The sequence below is a fragment of the Sus scrofa genome, chromosome 5, assembly GCF_000003025.6.
Source record: "Sus scrofa isolate TJ Tabasco breed Duroc chromosome 5, Sscrofa11.1, whole genome shotgun sequence".
Classification (NCBI taxonomy): domain Eukaryota; kingdom Metazoa; phylum Chordata; class Mammalia; order Artiodactyla; family Suidae; genus Sus; species Sus scrofa.
In genome coordinates, this window is record NC_010447.5 from 41,416,056 (window position 1) to 41,434,425 (window position 18,370).

Below are 18,370 nucleotides of genomic sequence, written 5' to 3' on the forward strand. Positions count from 1 at the left end.
TTGTACAGAGTGACAGACTAGGTATTTCAGACTGGTTAGCCAGGAAAATTCTTTCTGGGGAGGAGTTATTTAAACAAATCCTAATGGCAGAAAGAAGTTAGTTCCATGAAGCGTCTCCCAGGAAGAGGAAAGAACTAATGCACGTGTGTATTTCGTCAGAAATAAAAAAAGTATACTACTCCATCGCTCAACCTCACCTGGACAATTTTTAAATTGGGGTCCATGCTTCAGACCTAAAAAAAGAGAACAGAACATAATTTCTATGGTCTGAATATGCCCCCCTAAAATTCATATGCTGAAACTAATGCCCAAGGTTATGGTATGAGGAAGTGAGGCCTTTGGGAGGTGTTTAGGTCATGGAGGTGGAGCCTCTATGAATAGGTTTAGTACTTTTATAAGCCATAGCCCAGAGAGATCCCTTCCCTATCTGTCATGTGAGAACACAATGAAAACATGCTTTCTGTGATCCAGAAGTAGTTCCTCACCAGACATTGAATCCACTGGTTTCTTGATCTTCGTCTTCCCAGTCTCCAGAACATAAGAGGTAGATATTTGTTGTTATCAAGCCACCTTTTTATAGCATTTTGTGTAGCAGCCTGAATAGACTACAACAATAATAGAAAAACAATATAAAATAGCAATTGCACATCAACTGGATTAACAATTGTCTATTCTTTCTCATCCACATACTCTCTTGGCAACTGCTATTCTTTGGACTACAGCAACTATACTCCAAATGAATAGTACACTTTCTTTCTTACTGTTATAAGGGTGTCATGTATTTTTCTTTTATCATTATAAGTAGGAATACCATGATAAAATTATACTACAAGTCACTTTTTAGGCTCAATTGTGCATTTTTATTAATTTTAAAATTATTGGACTTCTCATTGTGGCTCAATGGGTTAAGACTCCAGCTTGTATCCATAAAGATGTGGGTTCAATCCCTGGCCTCCCTCAGTGGGTTAAATGATCCAGCATTGCCACAAGCTGCAGTGTAGTTTGCAGATGCTGCTTGCTCAGATTTGGTGTTGCTGTAGCTGTGGTGTAGGTCAGCAGCTGCAGTTCTGGTTTGACCCCTAGACCGGGAAATTCCATATGCCCAGTCTTATGCAGGTGTGGCCTTAAAAAAGGGAAAAAAAATTAACAATTGTACTCTAAATATAATCCATGATGATGATTATTGGAACACTAGTGACATCACTTAGATGGTGAACAAACTGGAATTTCTTCCACATTTAAAAGAGAAGAGGACTGGCAGGGAATCCTTCACATCCAATGAAGTAGGTCTATATTAACCACACTTCATTTCTAAGAATATCCAAGATTTCTCTGAATAGAGTTTAAATTACACTGATATAAAAGGCATAAAGCTACATGTATCCACTAATTTTGGGTAAATCAAGATTGCTTCCCTTTAAATTCATTATTCCTAACAGACTCACAGATATAGAGAACAGACTCATGGTTGCCAAGTGAGAGGGGGGAGGGAGTGGGATGGACTGGGAGTTTGGGGTTAGTAGATCCAAACCATTACATTTAGAATAGATAAGCAATGAGGTCCTGCTGTATAGTACAGAGAACTGTATCTAATCACTTGTGATAGAATATGATGGAAGATAACGTGAGAAAAAGAATGTGGGAGTTCCCGTCGTGGCGCAGTGGTTAACGAATCCGACTAGGAACCATGAGGTTGCGGGTTCGGTCCCTGCCCTTGCTCAGTGGGTTAACGATCCGGCGTTGCCGTGAGCTGTGGTGTAGGTTGCAGACGCGGCTCGGATCCCGAGTTGCTGTGGCTCTGGCGTAGGCCGGTGGCTACAGCTCCGATTCAACCCCTAGCCTGGGAACCTCCATATGCCGCGGGAGCGGCCCAAGAAATAGCAACAACAACAACAAAAAAGACAAAAGACCAAAAAAAAAAAAAGAATGTGTATATATATGTGTGTGTGTGTCTGTGTGTCTGTGACTGGGTCACTTTGCTGTACAACAGAAATTGACAGAACATTGTAAATCAACTATCATTTTAAAAATTTAAAACAAAATAAATAAATTCATTCTTCCAGCCATCAAAATCAAGAAATTCTGCCAACCTTAAAGAGATAAGCCAATTCTAAACAATGATGATAATAATGTAGCTACCGATTATTGAGCAGTAAGGATGTTAGATGGTTAGCAAAAATAGCCACAATAAAACTTTATGACCTTCTCTTAAAAAATGGCTCTTTCACCACTCCTTGATTTTGGGCTGTTCTTGTGACTTGCTTTGATGAAGAGAATGTGGTCAAGTGACATTGGGCAAGTGTCAGAGCCTAAGCCTAAAAAACCTATTGCTTTTCCTCTTGCTCCCTTAGAATGCTGCTCAGACCACTCTATAAAAAAGCCCAAACTAGCCTACTGGAGGGCGAGAGGCCACATGGAAAGAGAGGGTCGACCAACCTAGCTGTTCCAGCCAAACAGGTTGAGGCCCCAGACTCAGGAGAATGGCTGTCTTAGACAATTAGCCCTAGCCAAGTCATCAGTTGACTTCAGTCACCTGAATGAACCCACACAAGACCCATAGAAGAATTGTGGAATCAACAACAAAAATCATGGGAAAAAAATCTTTTTAAGCTCTCAAAGGTTGGGATAGGTTTTTTGCAACTATAGTCTGAATGCTAGCCTAAGTATGGACAAGGACTAGTATATTTAGTATCTAAGAATTTTCTTAACAACACTGTGAGGCCAATATTAAAGATACCACATTAGGGAGTTCCCATTATGGCACAGCAGAAATGAATCCCACTAGGAACCATGAGGTTGTGGGTTCAATCCCTGGCCTTGCTTAGTGAGTTAAAGATCCGGCATTGTCGTGAGCTGTGGTGTAGTTTGTAGACATGGCTCGGATCTGGCATTGCTGTGGTTGTGGCATAGGCTGACTCCGATTTGACCCCTAACCTGGGAATCTCCATATGCCATGAGTGCAGCCCTCAAAAGCAAAAATAAAATAAAATCAATTTAGAAAGACACCACATTAAAGAACTTGAAGCTCAGTAAATTTAAGTAACTTGTCCAAGGTCACACAGTAAAGCAACAGTCCAGTCCAGCTCTGTGTGGCCTCAAAAACCTATTTACATCACTCTACTGTTTTATGCAGATGTTTTAAAATACCATTTTATGATAACGTTTGTGAAGGGAAAATAGGTGGGTGATAACGCTTTTAAAATCTAAGCCAGTATTATTTTTCTATATGGAATATAAAACTTCAGTTTTTGAAATTGCAAAAAATAATAATGTGTATGGAAAAAGGAGACAAATTAAAAATAAAAATAATCTATACGTGAATGAATATACATACACATATCTTAATCAACATCTTAGAGTCAAATGATTTCCGAACAATTCAAAAAGTGTATAGTGCAAAAAATTTTTAACTTTAAACAATGCATGATACTGAGGTGCTAGATCCACTACAAAGTTATAAAAAAAAAATTATACCAAATTTCTCTGATACATTTATAAGCTTTAAAAACACTAACATAGGGCTCCCATAGGCACTCAAGTCACTTTGAGATTTTTTTTCATGCCACACCACCTCCTCCAAGCTCCTTTTGTTCAGGTGTTCCTTGGCCCACTCAGAGGTAAACTAATCAAAATGCCTATAGGTGAGAGGTTACATTCATTTACCTATTGAGCACCTGCTAGTTATCTCATTGCAAGGTTCTGTGGCAGAGACAAAGAGATGAGAAACATTGTCTCCTAGGAAGCCAAGAATAAATAGTGGAAATGGACCAAGTTGCTCCCTCCCTTCAGTCTCTCCAGCCAAAAATGAAAAATCTGACAACCATCAATGGAGCAGCTACAGTCATCCACCCAGGAGGTAATTGTTCTAACTGATGGTACCGAGCGCACACAAGACCATGAGTCATGAAAAGAACTATCTTGAAAGCCTCTGACTGAACAAATTGCTCATTGCCAGTCCGCATGGCTGCCCACCTGGTTTCCACCTCCCACACCATATTTGGGGTCTTTTAAAAAGAATAACTTTCAGATCTGCACATTCACCATATATTCAAAAGACCAGACAAAATGAACATCTGCATTAAAGATAAAGACCTTAACCCTCACTGCTGTTGAAAGCCCCCTTTAGAGTGAGGTGTTCAGCACCTATGTGTTTAGAGCTTCCTTTTCCAGTCTTGACCCAGTTTTGTCACATGTGGCTGATGATAAACCTGCTATCATTGCCTTGGCAACATATCCATTTACTAAAAGAGGAAATAAAATCCATGGTTTATTTTAAATTTTCTATCTGCCAGGTCTCATACACTAATTTAGGAAACACCTTTTAAAAGCAATAGATATTAGGAGCCTACAAAGAGTAACAGGAAAATATTTCATACTCATGAAAATGTGTTTATTTTTTTAAATATGAACCAAAGAATTTTGGTGTTATTAATGTTCTTTAATGTTCTCTATTAAAATACTATTTGTGCTCTAATTTTTTTTTTTTTTTTTTTTTTTTTGTCTTTTTAAGGCTGCACCCGAGGCATGTGGAGGTTTTTAGGCTAGGGGTCGAATTGCAGCCATAGGTCTGGCCTGTGCCACAGACACAGCAATGCCAGAACTCAGGCCGCGTCTGCAACCTATACCACAGCTCACAGCAATGCTGGACCCTTAACCCACTAAGCAAGGCCAAGGATCATGCCCACATCCTCATAGACACTAGTCAGGTTCATTAACTGCTGAGCCATGATGGGAACTCCTAAAATTTATACTGTGTTTAGTCTTCTAGTAACTTCCTAGATTTTGGCATATTAGAATCTATACATGGTTAAAGAGAATAAAGATTACACTGAGGAAGCCAATCATAGGTTTGAAAACAATACAAGATTTGTGTTTTAAGGCTAGTGTGTGTAAATCAAATAACAACGCAAGTTTAAAACTCAAGAATTTTTGAATCTTTATTGCAGGTTTCCAGCAGAAGAAACTGTAGCCTGATAATCGTTACCTGTTATTTACATTCCACTTCAATATTCCTGTGGTTTTGCTTTTTTTTTTTTTCCTTTTATCAGATTCTGTTGGTCAATGGAAGACAAAAGAAATGGAAGAGTTTTCAAAACTGAACCTAAATACTAAAAAGTAGCAGATTGTAGAACAGCCAAACACCGCAAAAGTATTTGTAGCATTTAATTTCCATGCTTCAATTTGTTGGCTAGAAACTATGTTTAGCAATTATCTCAAGGATTGCTCACAATTTAGGAAGTCATCTAGGCAGCTTTCCCAGGAAATGCAAAGAACATGACAGGGCATGCACCCTTTTGGAATAGAAGCACATCTAGACTACATTTTGGGGCATAATTCCAGAGTCTTCACTCCTTACCCTGTAATTAGCTATTGCTATTGCAATGGGATTCTCATCTCCAAAGGTTATTTTTTAGTTATTTTTTACGTTTACCTTATTTTCAAAGGGATGGTTCTAGTGAATCACTGAATTCTGAAAGTATTAAAAAATTATCTCAGTTCAGATTGTTTTTTTATTTACAGAGACTACTACATGACTAATTAATAGAATACCTAGAATATATCATGGTATTTATGTGACTTTTTGTTGGCCATGCCTGTGGCATGTGGAAGTTCCTGAGCAAGGGATCGAACTCACACCACAGCTGTGATCCAAGCCACAGCAATGAAAACACTGGATCTTAACCCGCTAGGCCACAGGGGAACTCCACTATGTGACTTTTTTTTTCTTTATTTATTTTCTTTTTTGGCTACCCTGAGGCATACGGAGTTCCCAGGCCAGGGATCACGATATCTGAGACCTACAGTGCAGTTGCGGCAATGCAGGATCTGCCAGGGATTGAATCTATGTCCTGGAGTGGCAGAGACACCACTGACCGATCCCATTGCCACAGTGAGAACTCCTGTGATTTTTTAAAAGATGAGAACAAATTACCAAAAGAGTTTGAAAGCTTAAATAATTATTGTTAACAGTTACTGAGCACTCATTAAGTACCATGTAATATACTAAGTGCTTTTTCATACATAACTCATTCATTCATTCAACTTACATCTATTGTCTACTATGTGCACTATTCTAAGTCCTAGAGACAGCTGTGAACAAAGCAAAATCCTTGCTTTCATGGTGCTTACATTCCAGTCAGGAAACAACCAACAATTAAATAATTAAGTACAAATATGAAAATAAATGCTATGAAGAAAAACGAACGAAAGATGTGAGACAGAGAGTGACTCTGTGGTGGGGGCGGGGGGAGAATCTCATCTAAATGGTAAGTTGACATATGAGCAGAGAACAGAAGGAGGTAAGGAAATCCAGAATTGGATCTCAGGGGGATATGTGTTAAAAAGCATTGAACAAGTATTCATTGAATCCTCCTTATGAACCACTTGTTTAACCCTCACAGCAGCAGGTTACTTTTATTGCTCCCATTTTACAAGTAAAAGAATTGAGGCTTAAAAATGTGAAGAAACTTGCTAACAGCCACACTATATGCAAAGGGCAAGCTAAAATTTGAACCCAGATCTGCCTTACTCACAAGTTGCACTTTTAACCGTCTTCCTCCTGTCAAATCACCCAACTTCCCAGAAGACTTCCTCGAGCTCAGTAATAGTCAATTACAACATCACACTTAAAATGAAAAAATCAACTTGAGAGGAAAAACGGAAATGGAGTTTTGGCTCAATCAAATAAATGAGAAAAATTCCTCTCCACTCTCCTGGTGAAGAATCTAGATGGAAGCAGAGCTGTCCTTGTAAGTTAGGACTCCCGCAGGCACACACAAAAAAGGAATCTACCAGCTGATCCTGCGGAACAGGTACTGAAATTCTCTTTCAAAGCCACTTTCTCAAGGCTGCCAGAGGGAGGGGGAAAGGAAGAAGAAGGGGGCAGGAATAGAGGGAGTTTGATGTTGGAATTCTCTACCATCACTTCTTTAGTTCACCTCTCTCTTTTTTTTTTTTTTTTTTGGTCTTTTGTCTTTTTTGTTGTTGTTGTTGCTATTTCTTGGGCCGCTCCCGCGGCATATGGAGGTTCCCAGGCTAGGGGTTGAATCGGAGCTGTAGCCACCGGCCTACGCCAGAGCCACAGCAACTCGGGATCCGAGCCGCGTCTGCAACCTACACCACAGCTCAGGGCAACACCAGATCGTTAACCCACTGAGCAAGGCCAGGGACCGAACCCGCAACCTCATGGTTCCTAGTCGGATTCGTTAACCACTGCGCCACGACGGGAACTCCTCATCTCTCTTTTCAATTGACTCTCAGCACCACGTTTGAGTTTTTACATCTGGCTATATAATTGAGTTCTTTACAAGGAATAATCTACCTCAAGACTGGTCCTGCTGTGATAGGAGGAATTGCTTCCAAGAACCACCATCCACATGGCTTCACTTAAGCCATGTGGCCAGCCAAGAGAGAGTGACAGAACTATCACCACTCCAGTTGTCCAGGCTTTTGGCCCCTTGATTGCCTCTTCATTCCCTGTAAGGCCTTATACCTGTGTAGTAAGCGTGTGTGTAAAGATAGAAGGGTATGTCACAGGAAAACGGGGAATGGGGGAGTTGTGTTCCCCAGCCACGTCGAACTTGAATAAATGGGGTTCCGTAAATACCGAGTGATTTGAAGGAAAGTGGACATACAACCCGAAGCAATCAAAGGGAAGGCTATCTTACTTAATACTGGGGATAGATGTTTTTCTTTCTGCCTCTCAGGTCCAAAGCGGGGAAGAAGGACCAGTGGCTTAGGTTGTAAACCTTAAGGTTAAGGACTCTTTCTGTTGAGCATAGCTCTCAGCAGTCAACTAAATGTGAAACGTTTAAATAGCAAGGTAAGTATACCTTATGGAAGATAAGACTGAAAGAGCTCCACCAGCAGGACCCCTACACAGAGCCTACCATAAAGAGGGCTTAATCAACTCTAGAAGGACTGTTAAAGTATCACCTACTGAAAGTGTGCTCTTTCCCAGCACCTCTTATTGGAGTTTCTCTATGTGGGTGTGATCCTAAGAGAGGAGTGGGTGAGAAAGAGAGTGTGCTGGGTACAATTTGTGTATATGCAAGAGAATACCGAAACTCTCAATGAGGAATAACATATGTTTCTAGGAGTGCATCTGTGCAAAAAAGACACGGTCCCCGAAATTGTGCTAAGGGGGATAAAAACCCTATTTTAAAAAGTTTTTATTTTACACATGTCATCTTTTTGTCATATTTCCTCCTACTGTCTTGTCCGCCTGATCAAACAGCCCTTTCCCACCTCAGGTCCATGAAACATTTCGAACAGTCTGACAGCCTGACAAACCAGACAGACTACTCACTCGGGGATCCCAGAGGCAAACCTCGGCCCGAGAGCAGAAGTGACTCCAGGGCGCACCTGCCTGGAGGTCGTCCTTCGTCCATCCAGCGGAAATTACAAGGATTCGTAGGGCAGGGCCGAGGCCCGGCAAGGCATTGAGAGCCAGTAGTAGCAGGCCGGACCCGCAGGATCCAAGGTGACCTGGAGAGTGTGCACGACCAGGGGCGGACTGAGCCCTCTCCCGCTTCCCTGCGGTGAGTTCATCTCGCCAGGTGTCGGCGCGCGCGGCCGGCCTGCCCCCCACTCCCCAGCCGAGTGCGCCTGCCCGGTTGGAGCCGCGCCCAGTTCCCGGGTGAAGGCCGGGCGCCTGGCGCCCCAGGCCGCGCTCCCGGGAGCTCTGGCCTCTCACCGGCGGGGAGGCGGGGCCGGAGGAGGGGCTGGGACGGTGGGGTTGGGCCGGCGGGATTGGGCCGGCGGGGCGGGGTTCGCGCCCAGTGCCCGGGACTCCGCAGCAGCTTCCCCTGCAGGTCTCCAGCAGGCGAGCGGCTCGGTCGCCCTCTCCAGCCCCATGGCAGCCCCTGGCTCCCCGGCTGAGTGCGGCTACATCCGGACGGTCCTGGGCCAGCAGATCCTGGGGCAGCTGGACAGCTCCAGCCTGGCCCTGCCCTCTGAGGCCAAGCTGAAGCTGGCAGGAAGCAGCGGTCGCAGCGGCCAGGCGGTCAAGAGCCTCCGGATCCAGGAGCAGGTGCAGCAGACCCTGGCCCGGAAGGGCCGCAATTTCGTGGGCAACGGTGAGTAAAGCCCTGCCGCCTTCTGCATCGCTCTCACCGTGCCTTTTACCCATTCCCTACTCCTTCCTCACCCTCAGTGCCCAGTTGCTTGGACTCCCTTCTTACTGAAGGTGCGAGACCTGGTGTTCTGCCCACCTGTTGCTCGCCAGCCCATTGTACGACCTGTCGCGCCTTCAGACTCAGACCAGCTTACTTGGGGAAAGCATTCTTCTTTTTTAAAAATAACCTCTTACTCACCCTTGTCATCTATGTCTATTAAATGCATATGTATGTATGGAAAGAATTCAGTCCAAGATTTTCACCCCTCCCTTAACCTGCTTCCCTAAGCCCTCCACCCCCACCCCGGGGACTTCATCTGTAGGCTCTGAGAGTCTGTAAACACTTTGAAATTCTGTGCAGAAATGTGGTATGTTCATTTTTCTGGAAGAAAGTGCCTCTAGCTTTTATTTAAAATTTTAAAGGATCTATGACCCCCATAAATATTTTTTAAAAAGAAAACCTGAAAGTACTGGTTTTCTGCAAGCTGTATATTGGGATTGTGGTGCCTCGCCCAGGTACCTGGGGGCACTCCACCCAGTGTACGGAGCGAGTGGTTGATCTAGGAAATGAAAAGATTGGGTAGGAGGCTTTGGGCTGGGGAACAATCACACCACCCCGCGGATGAGGAGGAGGAGAAGAAAGGGGACTTTGGCCCCGCCAGCAGCAGCCCCTCCCGCCTCGCTGCGCCCTACCAACGCACTTGTAAGCACAGCGCTGGTATCTCCAAAAAAATTAAGCTTGGAGGTGAACGAGTTTGAAAAAATAGTAGTCCTTATATTAGGTGTTTATTTTTTCATTTTAAAAGTATTATAAGTTTATTGTGGAAAAGAGAAGGGGAAAGAAATTGAACAATTAAATTGGGTTTTTTGTTATTTCCTGCAGTGTTGAACTGTTTCTCTGGGAAGTTAACCTGGGCAATGGTAAATGTAGAGCCTATAAGGAAAAAGAAAAATGCTTGCAGACCAGATCAGAGAGTTAAAACAGCCGACCTTGGGAGGCTCTATTGTTTTCCCTTTGTGTAAAAGAATCAGGCAATCAAGACTTAATTACTTAAAGGGTAAAGAGAAGATATTTAATGGTTATAGTTGATGTACTTGTGTGCTTTCTATGTGCCAGGAATTGGACTGTATGATTTGCATTCATTGTGTTATTTACGTTTCTAGGGGAAAAAAAAAAAAAAAAAAAAAAAAGCTTGTGAGGTAGTCCTTTAATCCCCATCTCACAGATGAGGAAACTAAACAGTTAAGTGACACTCAAGTTCCCACAGATTTTAAGTAGCAACTGATAGTATTTATTTATTTATTTATTTTTTGTCTTTTGTCTTTTTTGTTGTTGTTGTTGTTATTGTTGCTATTTCTTGGGCCGCTCCCAGGGCATATGGAGGTTCCCAGGCTAGGGGTTGAATCGGAGCTGTAGCCACCGGCCTACGCCAGAGCCACAGCAACGCGGGATCCGAGCCACGTCTGCAACCTACACCACAGCTCACGGCAACGCCGGATCCTTAACCCACTGAGCAAGGGCAGGGACCGAACCCGAAACCTCATGGTTCCTAGTCGGATTCGTTAACCACTGCGCCACGCCGGGAACTCCAGCAACTGATAGTATTTAAACTCCCAAGCCTGATTTTGTAGCAACTGGTAGTATTTAAAATCCCAAGCCTGATTTTTTTTTTTTTTTTTTAATATGAGGGCCGCACCCTTGTTATATGGAAGTTCCTAGGCTAGGGGTAGAATCGAAGCTGCGCCTGCTGCCTATGCCAACAGCCACAAGCACACCAGATCCGAGCCACATCTGTGACCTACACCGAACCTTGCAGCAATTCCAGATCCTTTCCTATCACTGAGCCACAACGGGAATTCTGCAAGCCTGAATTTTTATTTATTTACTTACTTACTTACTTACTTTTGTCTTTTTCTAGAGCCAGCTCCCGCGCCATATGGAGGTTCCCAGGCTAGGGATCCAACCGGAGCTATAGCCGCCGGCCTACGCCAGAGCCACAGCAACCCGCGGGATCCGAGCCGCGTCTGCAACCTACACCACAGCTCCCGGCAGCGCCGGATCCTTAACCCACTGAGCAAGGCCAGGGATCGAACCTGCAACCTCATGGTTCCTAGTCAGATTCCTTAACCACTGCACCAGGATGGGAACTCCAAGCCTGAATTTTTAAACCACTCATCAGTTATATTGTTAAGCTTTTTGGTAATTAATATGAAATGGGATTTTTATTAGATCTTAAGCCCCTTATAGCCCCTTCCTATTTTCCTTTAAATAAAATTGAGATAGTTCTGAGAGATTGGTAAGGTCTCAATGACACAGAAGTGCCACGGCACATGGAAAAAACGAACCTAAAATTTAGCTGTGAGACAACCAAGTCCAACATTTGACCAGCAAGTTCATTGTACCCCTTTAGTCTGTGCAGGTCCAGTGCTAAATTAGAGCCAAACTAGCTGCTTCTGCATGGGGGACACAAGAGCTGCACCTTAAATATTCTTTCCTACCCTCTGAGAATGGGTAGCCAGGAAGAGCATGGGTAGCCAGGAAGAGCAGCCAGACATCAGCTATTAAGTAAATGCATGGAATGAACAGAAGGAAAGGGAGCATTGCTGAACATCTACTATGTGCCTAACCCGGTTCAGGAATATATTTGCATCTCATTATATCCTTAAAACAATTATATGAGATAGATATGAGGAGCCATTTTATGTATGAAGAATGTGTCGTGTCCAACATTTATTGGACACTTAGTCCCAAGCCCTCACGTGATTTGTCCTCTCAACAATGGTGCATTCATGTTGCTTGGTGAATTCAAAAACTATCAAGTGAGTCTATTCTTCATGCAGGGCACTATGCAGATGCTGAATTAAACATACAGCCTCTTTGCTTTAAAGCATGGAGTTTAAAGTCTGTAGAAGGAAACTGCCCTCTTTGAAAAAAAAAAAGTGTTATCAAGGAAACAATGGTAAGCTACTCAAAAGAAGAACAGCCAACAAATGATGGAGTTTAGTAGTATGAGTTAGACTACTAGCTGAAGGAAATTTGAAAAGCTTCTTGAAGGGATTGGGATTTTAGGTCTCAAAAATTCAGTAGGATGGACATAGGAGAGAAAGGGGCTGGAAGAAGAGCATTCTAGGAGGGAACAGCAGGAATATTTCCTAGTTCACAAATGATAGAACAGAGGGCATTGCCGTGATGCTTCTGCTCTAATGCTCAAGGCAACTGCCTAAGTCCAACTAAGGAACAAAGTGTTTGAAATATTTTTATTACAACAGGAGCTTCTCAGTAAGTTAAATACACTCAGCAACCTACACAGAAGTGCAAGTCAGGCAGAGAGATAAGGCAACAAACAACACCTACTTACTCAGCTTTCTGAGATTCAAAGAGGAAATTGGCTTCAAAGGAATTTAACATTAGCACACCATGGAACAATTACCAGGGGTGGTTTGTGGATGTTGTTTAATTAAAGTTCTTTGAAAAAGAGTCTGGGGGTTCCTTATGGTTGTGAGTATTGTTTTTATTATTTCCGGTGTTACTATCCTGTCTCTAAAGTTGAAACAGACAGGCAGTTGTTGAAACTGTGCGGGTCTGGAAAGAATCCTGTATCAACATAAGAAATTCCAGGAAGAAAGGACCCTGGTGTTAACTGCTATTAGCTCCAGGGCCCTGAAGAATTCTGAATTGTTGACATACCTGTAAGATTGAGGCATCAGATAATCTGCTGAAAACAGAGATGAGATAAATGGGACTGATTTGTTGATAAATACCCTGCAAGTGTCTTTAACCCATCAACTTCTCCCTAATGCCTTTATGTAAGTGAGTGGTTTTCATTGTAAATTTCTCTTAACTTTGTGGTTGTTATAAATTGTGCTAAACATTTTAAAGTTAGCTGTAACTCTTGGGAGGTACAGGGGGTGGAAAGGAGGTGCATAGAAGCATTATGAAATGAGTCTGTATTGTAGGAAATTTTTTAAATTCTATAAAAATCACATAGACGACATTTAAGAATTGCAGGTATTAGCAAAGGGAAAAATCTTTAGTGTCATTTCCTATTTATTACTCCTTTGAAAGTACTACTGCTTTATTTATTACATAGTTCCCCCTTGGGTGCCTGCATAGGAAGAAAGTCATATTTTAAACTGTTGTGTGTAATACTTTTATAAAACAAAACAAACAATATCCTAATAAAATTTGCAGCTTCTTTGGAAATCTACCATAAAAACTTGGGGCATGCCATTTACTTAAATTATTTTCCTGGCCAAGATGTTGTATGTATCTGTGATTAGAAGGAATTCTGGAGAAAGGACTGAAAATTGGCTAAGGTAGCAAAAAAGGCAATTAATAGGTATTTCCGGGGAGGTGAGTTAGCATTGTTTAAATCCCGTATGAATTATTTGTTGCCAAAAAGGAATTCCAGGAAGAAGAAATTTCGGGAGTGGGGTGACTAGTCATTTAGAAAGTAGAAAAAATCGGGGAGATGGAAAAAAAGTTAGATGGTGGGGTGGCAGGTACATGGCCATGCTGCTGGGAATGCAAAGTGTCAGTAGTGCCACCTGATTTAATGTACCAGCATATCTGCCTAATCTAGCCCAGTGTCTAGCAGATCAGTTGCAATGAGGGGGCGTGTGTGTGTGTGTGTGTGTGTGTGTGTGTGTGTTTTCTTAATTCTTGTGATTATAATTAGTCAAAAGAAATAGAATACTAACATGGTGAGTATAGAAAAATTAACTCCCTACCCTTAGAAATGGTGAAAACATATCTTTTATGGATAAGGTCTTGAATGAGAGTGTAACAGAAAATCAACGGAACTGTTACAGAGTTTGATTATAAAAGTACATTGATCTATGTGTCCCAGATAAGATGGAGGATATTACCTTAAGAGAAGAGAACGGTTCAAGTAGACTTTAAAAGACTGTGTTAATGTTATCTATAGCTGTGCTAGTGGTTCCAATCATGGCAGCAGAGGATAGCCCACTTGAATTAGATATTCTAGGTATTTGTTGCTCACATTGGCTCATTCTCCTGAAGTGTTGTTTTAGATATTAGCTTTAAATATTTTTACCATGTATTAAAGTAAGTTAACATTAATTTTACACTCCAATTGAATTTCTGGTCTGATCAACAGAAATTATTAAAAGCTTTATTTTTTTCTTTTCTGAGAGAACAAGCATATTATTGGCAAACCATCTATGATAATAATGAAATATAATAAATATGTTGCTAAAACCTTTGGAATTTATAAATCAGACTTGATTACTATGGCATCTAATAAGATCATTTGGTTCCATCTCAGATGACATTCAAGAATTTTAAATTACACAATTCTGAGATAAATGTTGGAATCCAGTGATTTTTGTCATGTACACAAATGTATGAAGATATAAATACCATATTCTTTCTGGGGAAGTAAACAGTAAAAGGCAGTGGGAATAGACACAATTCGTAGAAAACTTAACCTTTGTATTAGAGTGAGCCATCTCACTCCTCTGACTTGTTAGGGTAAGAACAATAAGCAGAATTTCAGATCCTCTTAGAATTATTAAAAAAAAATCTATTGTGTATCTTTTTTGTGTAATACCATTAATGGTGGAGTTCCCTGGTGACTCTTTGGGTTAAGGATATGGTGTTGTCACTGCTGTGACTAGTTACTGCTGTGATCGAGTTCTGTCCCTGGCCTGGGAACTTCCATATGCTGCGGGTGTGGCTAAAAGAAAAATACTATTAATGGTGACTGAATATAGGGCATGAAAACAATTCCTCTATTCCTAACTGAAATGCTTAAAGATGAGCTAGGGGCCCAATCAATATGTAGACTTAAATGAAAATGCATATTAAGAAACAATAAACCTTGAGCACTTGAGAACCCAGCTCACAGTTACCATTAAAAGTAGACTTGGGATTCCCAAGGGGAAAGGGGGACTGAGTGGGATGGATGGGCATTTGGGGGGTGGTTTTTGGATGCTAACTGTTATATTTGGAGTGGATGGGAAGTGGAGCCCTACTGTACAGCACAGGGAAATGTGTGTGATTGGGTTACTTTGCTGTACAACAGAACTTGAAGAAACATTGTATATCAACTGTAATTACAAAAAAAAAAAGATAAAAAAGAATTCACATGGGAGTTCCCTGGTGGTATCCTACATCAAAATCCACATATGGAGTTCCCATCGTGGCACAGCAAAAACAAATCCGACTAGGAACCATGAGGTTGCGGGTTCAATCCCTGGCCTCACTCAGTGGGTTAAGGATCCCGCTTTGCTGTGTGCTGTGGTGTAGGTGGCAGATTTGGCTCAGATCCGGCATTGCTGTGGCTGTGGCGTAGACCAGTGGCTACAGCTCTGATTAGATCCCTAGCCTGGGAACCTCCATGTGCCTCAGGTGCAGCCCTAAAAAGCCAAAAAAAAAAAAAAAAAAAAAAAAAAAAAAAAAAAAAAGATGTGATTCTTTACGTCAACAAGGTAAAAATTTACTTGGAAAATAAGACCTCTTCTTGCTTTAATCTGGCCTCACTCCAGTCCATTCTCCACCTAGGTAATAAACTTTCTCAAATCTTAGAGCATCAAATGAATATGATTCATATTCATTCAGTTTCCTGCTGTTCTCTACAGGAGTAAAATCTTCATTCAACATGGCATTCCGGTTCTCCGTGATCCGATGCCTGCATTTTCTCAAACTTTTGTCCTATCACCACCACTCCCCAACCCAACCAGGCTTATCTTGCTTGAATTCCTGTCCCTACCCCTACTGCCCTCAGTGCTCCCTCCCTCCCCTTGGCAGGGTTAACTCTTACAAGCCCCTCAAAACTCAGTTCAGTTGTGCCCTTGTATAGGCAGCCTTCCCTCATCCGTCTTCCTCCTCTTAGTATAGAGGGAGATACTGAATGCAAGGTAAATATTTGAACATTGTGGTCACACAAGATATTTCAGCAGGGAAGAAACATGAAAAATGCAGGGGTTTTCTGAAAATACATTTGGCAGCTTTGTTGGATTTAAAGAAGGGAATCCATTGGGAGAGAAGAGGTTAACACTGGCCAGTGAGAGGGAGACTTGAGAGTCATTACAAAAAACTGAGTTTTTTTAAACAACAAAGTAATTCAATTTGTAAGTTCTATAAATTCATCTTTTTGACTCTTTTGTGTCATTGTGAGTGTAATGTGCTTTGTCATTGTGGTTGTGAAATCTTACAAGTAATCATTATGAGATAGCTTAGCAAATGAATTAGCAGGAATGCCAAAATAAGGAGATAAATTGTAGGAATTAATATAGATTTGGAAACTTCCAAGATGTATCAATTTAGTACTAAATTACCAGTTTATAGTCACACATTTTAGAACCGCATATTCTGGCTACTCAAAGTACATGATATAGACACCTGCAATATAAAAGGACCTTTTTAATATGTTTCGTGGTTGTCTAAAGCAATAATTTGAGGATTACCCCCAAAATGTCATAAACTGACGTCATAAACTGCTTAAGGGGCTCCTGAAAAATCAGGACTTCTGGTGGCTAGTAGGTGATAGCCATTGACCATTTGACACAGTGACACATGGAGTGTGTGATCCATTCTGCAAGGAGAGTTGGCCCATCCTTGGCACATTCAACTTTCTTAGCAGTCAGCTGTGCTCACTGCTGTACCACCAACACTGACTCCTGGCATATTCCGTTCTGTGAGAACTCAGCCAGCATTTACACATTTATACTCACTCAATACACTGAGTTGTTTCTCATTGTTGGTTAACTGGTCACTTAGAGCACTGCACACTTTTTGTTAATTTTTCAATATTGCAAAACACTATAGGCTTTAATCTGCTTTAAGACAATTCTTCCCACAGTTAGTTATTTATTAATTTGTTTTTGCTTTTTTAGGCCTGCACCTGTGGCATATGGAAATTCTCTGGCTAGGGGTCGAATTGGAGCTACAGCTGCCAGCCTACGCCACAGCCCACAACAAGGCCAGATCCAAGCCAGCTCTGTGACCTGCACCACAGCTGTCCACAATGCCAGATAGGGATGGAACCTACATCCTCATGGATACTAGTAGGGTTCATTAACGCTGAGCCACAATGGGGAACCTCCCTCACGGTTTTTTAAAGAATAAATTCCGCTTGTCTTCCAGCCTGAGCAAGTGCTTACGTCAGTTGTATGCAGAGTTGTGGAATTTTGGTTTCCATTAATATCTGATAATTTTTCTTAGAAAGTAAAAGTAGAAGATAAAAGAATTTTTTAAAAAAAGTTAAGTCCAGGGAAATGAACTCATGTTATATGCCCACGCAGGCAAAAAAAATCCTTCACCAACTCAGGAGTCCTTGTTTATGGTCCCAGCATATTTCATGTTTTAAGTACCTCCTTTTGTTAGTAAATGATTTTGAGGATCTATTTAAATATGAATTGCTATACAGATTCCTTCTAAAAGTTTCAAGATGTCATGTCTCACCTACAATAACATGTCCCCAGTTTTACTTTATTGGACCAAGTTAAATCTTTTTAAGGTATGCAGAGGAAAAGAGCTGTTGTTGCCCAGAGGTTGCTGTGGAAAGACCAAATAAAAGACGATAGCATTCAGACTTCCGGAGTCTCTTTCCATCAAAAAGACCATTGTGAATCCACACTGTGAAGGCAGCTGCTTGTGGTTGTGAGCACAATTAAGTGTAGCATTTAAATCAGTAGCGGTTGTGAACACCTACTGATTTCTATGCCTACGTTTAACCATACCTGTTATACTGCCTACTGCCATCTCTACACCTTCCCCTTTTAGAGCTTAGAGTGAACCAAATCTGTTTTTAACCCTTCTCAGAGTGCTAGGGACTTGAAAGAAAAGATGCTTTTCTGAATGCGAATACTACTCTCTTCTCTCTAATATAAGCAGATAATTTAAAGGTCTTGTTTGTTTAGCATTTCTCTTATCATCTACATACCTTAAGGTAAGCTGTAGTTGATGTTTTAAACTAGCCCAGATATTGTTAATGGAGTCACAAAAGAGGCTTGTCCATTTGATTTCATAAATGTATCAAATTTAACCAATTAGGTAATAAAGCTGGTCACAAAACTTACAAAGAAAGAACTGATTATGGAAATTAATTTACTATTTTTAACCTTAAAAATATTCCATTATTTTGGACAATATTTTCGTAGATGACCAGAAACGAAGATATTTTCCTACAAAACAGCTGCTCAGGGATCAATCACATCATGCAGATTAACATTCTGACTTGGAAAGGGAGAAAATAACGTTCTGTGGGGTCTACACGTCTGCTATCTCCT

The 18,370-nt window shown here is 41.4% G+C and overlaps 1 protein-coding gene and 1 long non-coding RNA gene across 2 annotated transcripts in view; one reads left to right on the forward strand and one right to left on the reverse strand.

The window, feature by feature from the left end:
- LOC106507506 lies at positions 219–8,474 on the reverse strand. Its single transcript, XR_002344052.1, has 3 exons — positions 8,365–8,474; positions 486–605; positions 219–233 (listed from the first exon to the last, which is right to left on the reverse strand). It is a non-coding gene; the product is annotated as an uncharacterized LOC106507506 (long non-coding RNA).
- The window catches only part of PKP2 (plakophilin 2), an 84,904-nt gene continuing 75,165 nt past the window's right edge, over positions 8,632–18,370 (forward strand). Inside the window, exon 1 of the mRNA XM_003126396.5 lies at positions 8,632–9,077. Within this exon, the coding sequence (XP_003126444.4) occupies positions 8,855–9,077 (223 nt within the window). The 5' untranslated portion in view covers positions 8,632–8,854. The remainder of the gene's footprint in view (positions 9,078–18,370) is intronic.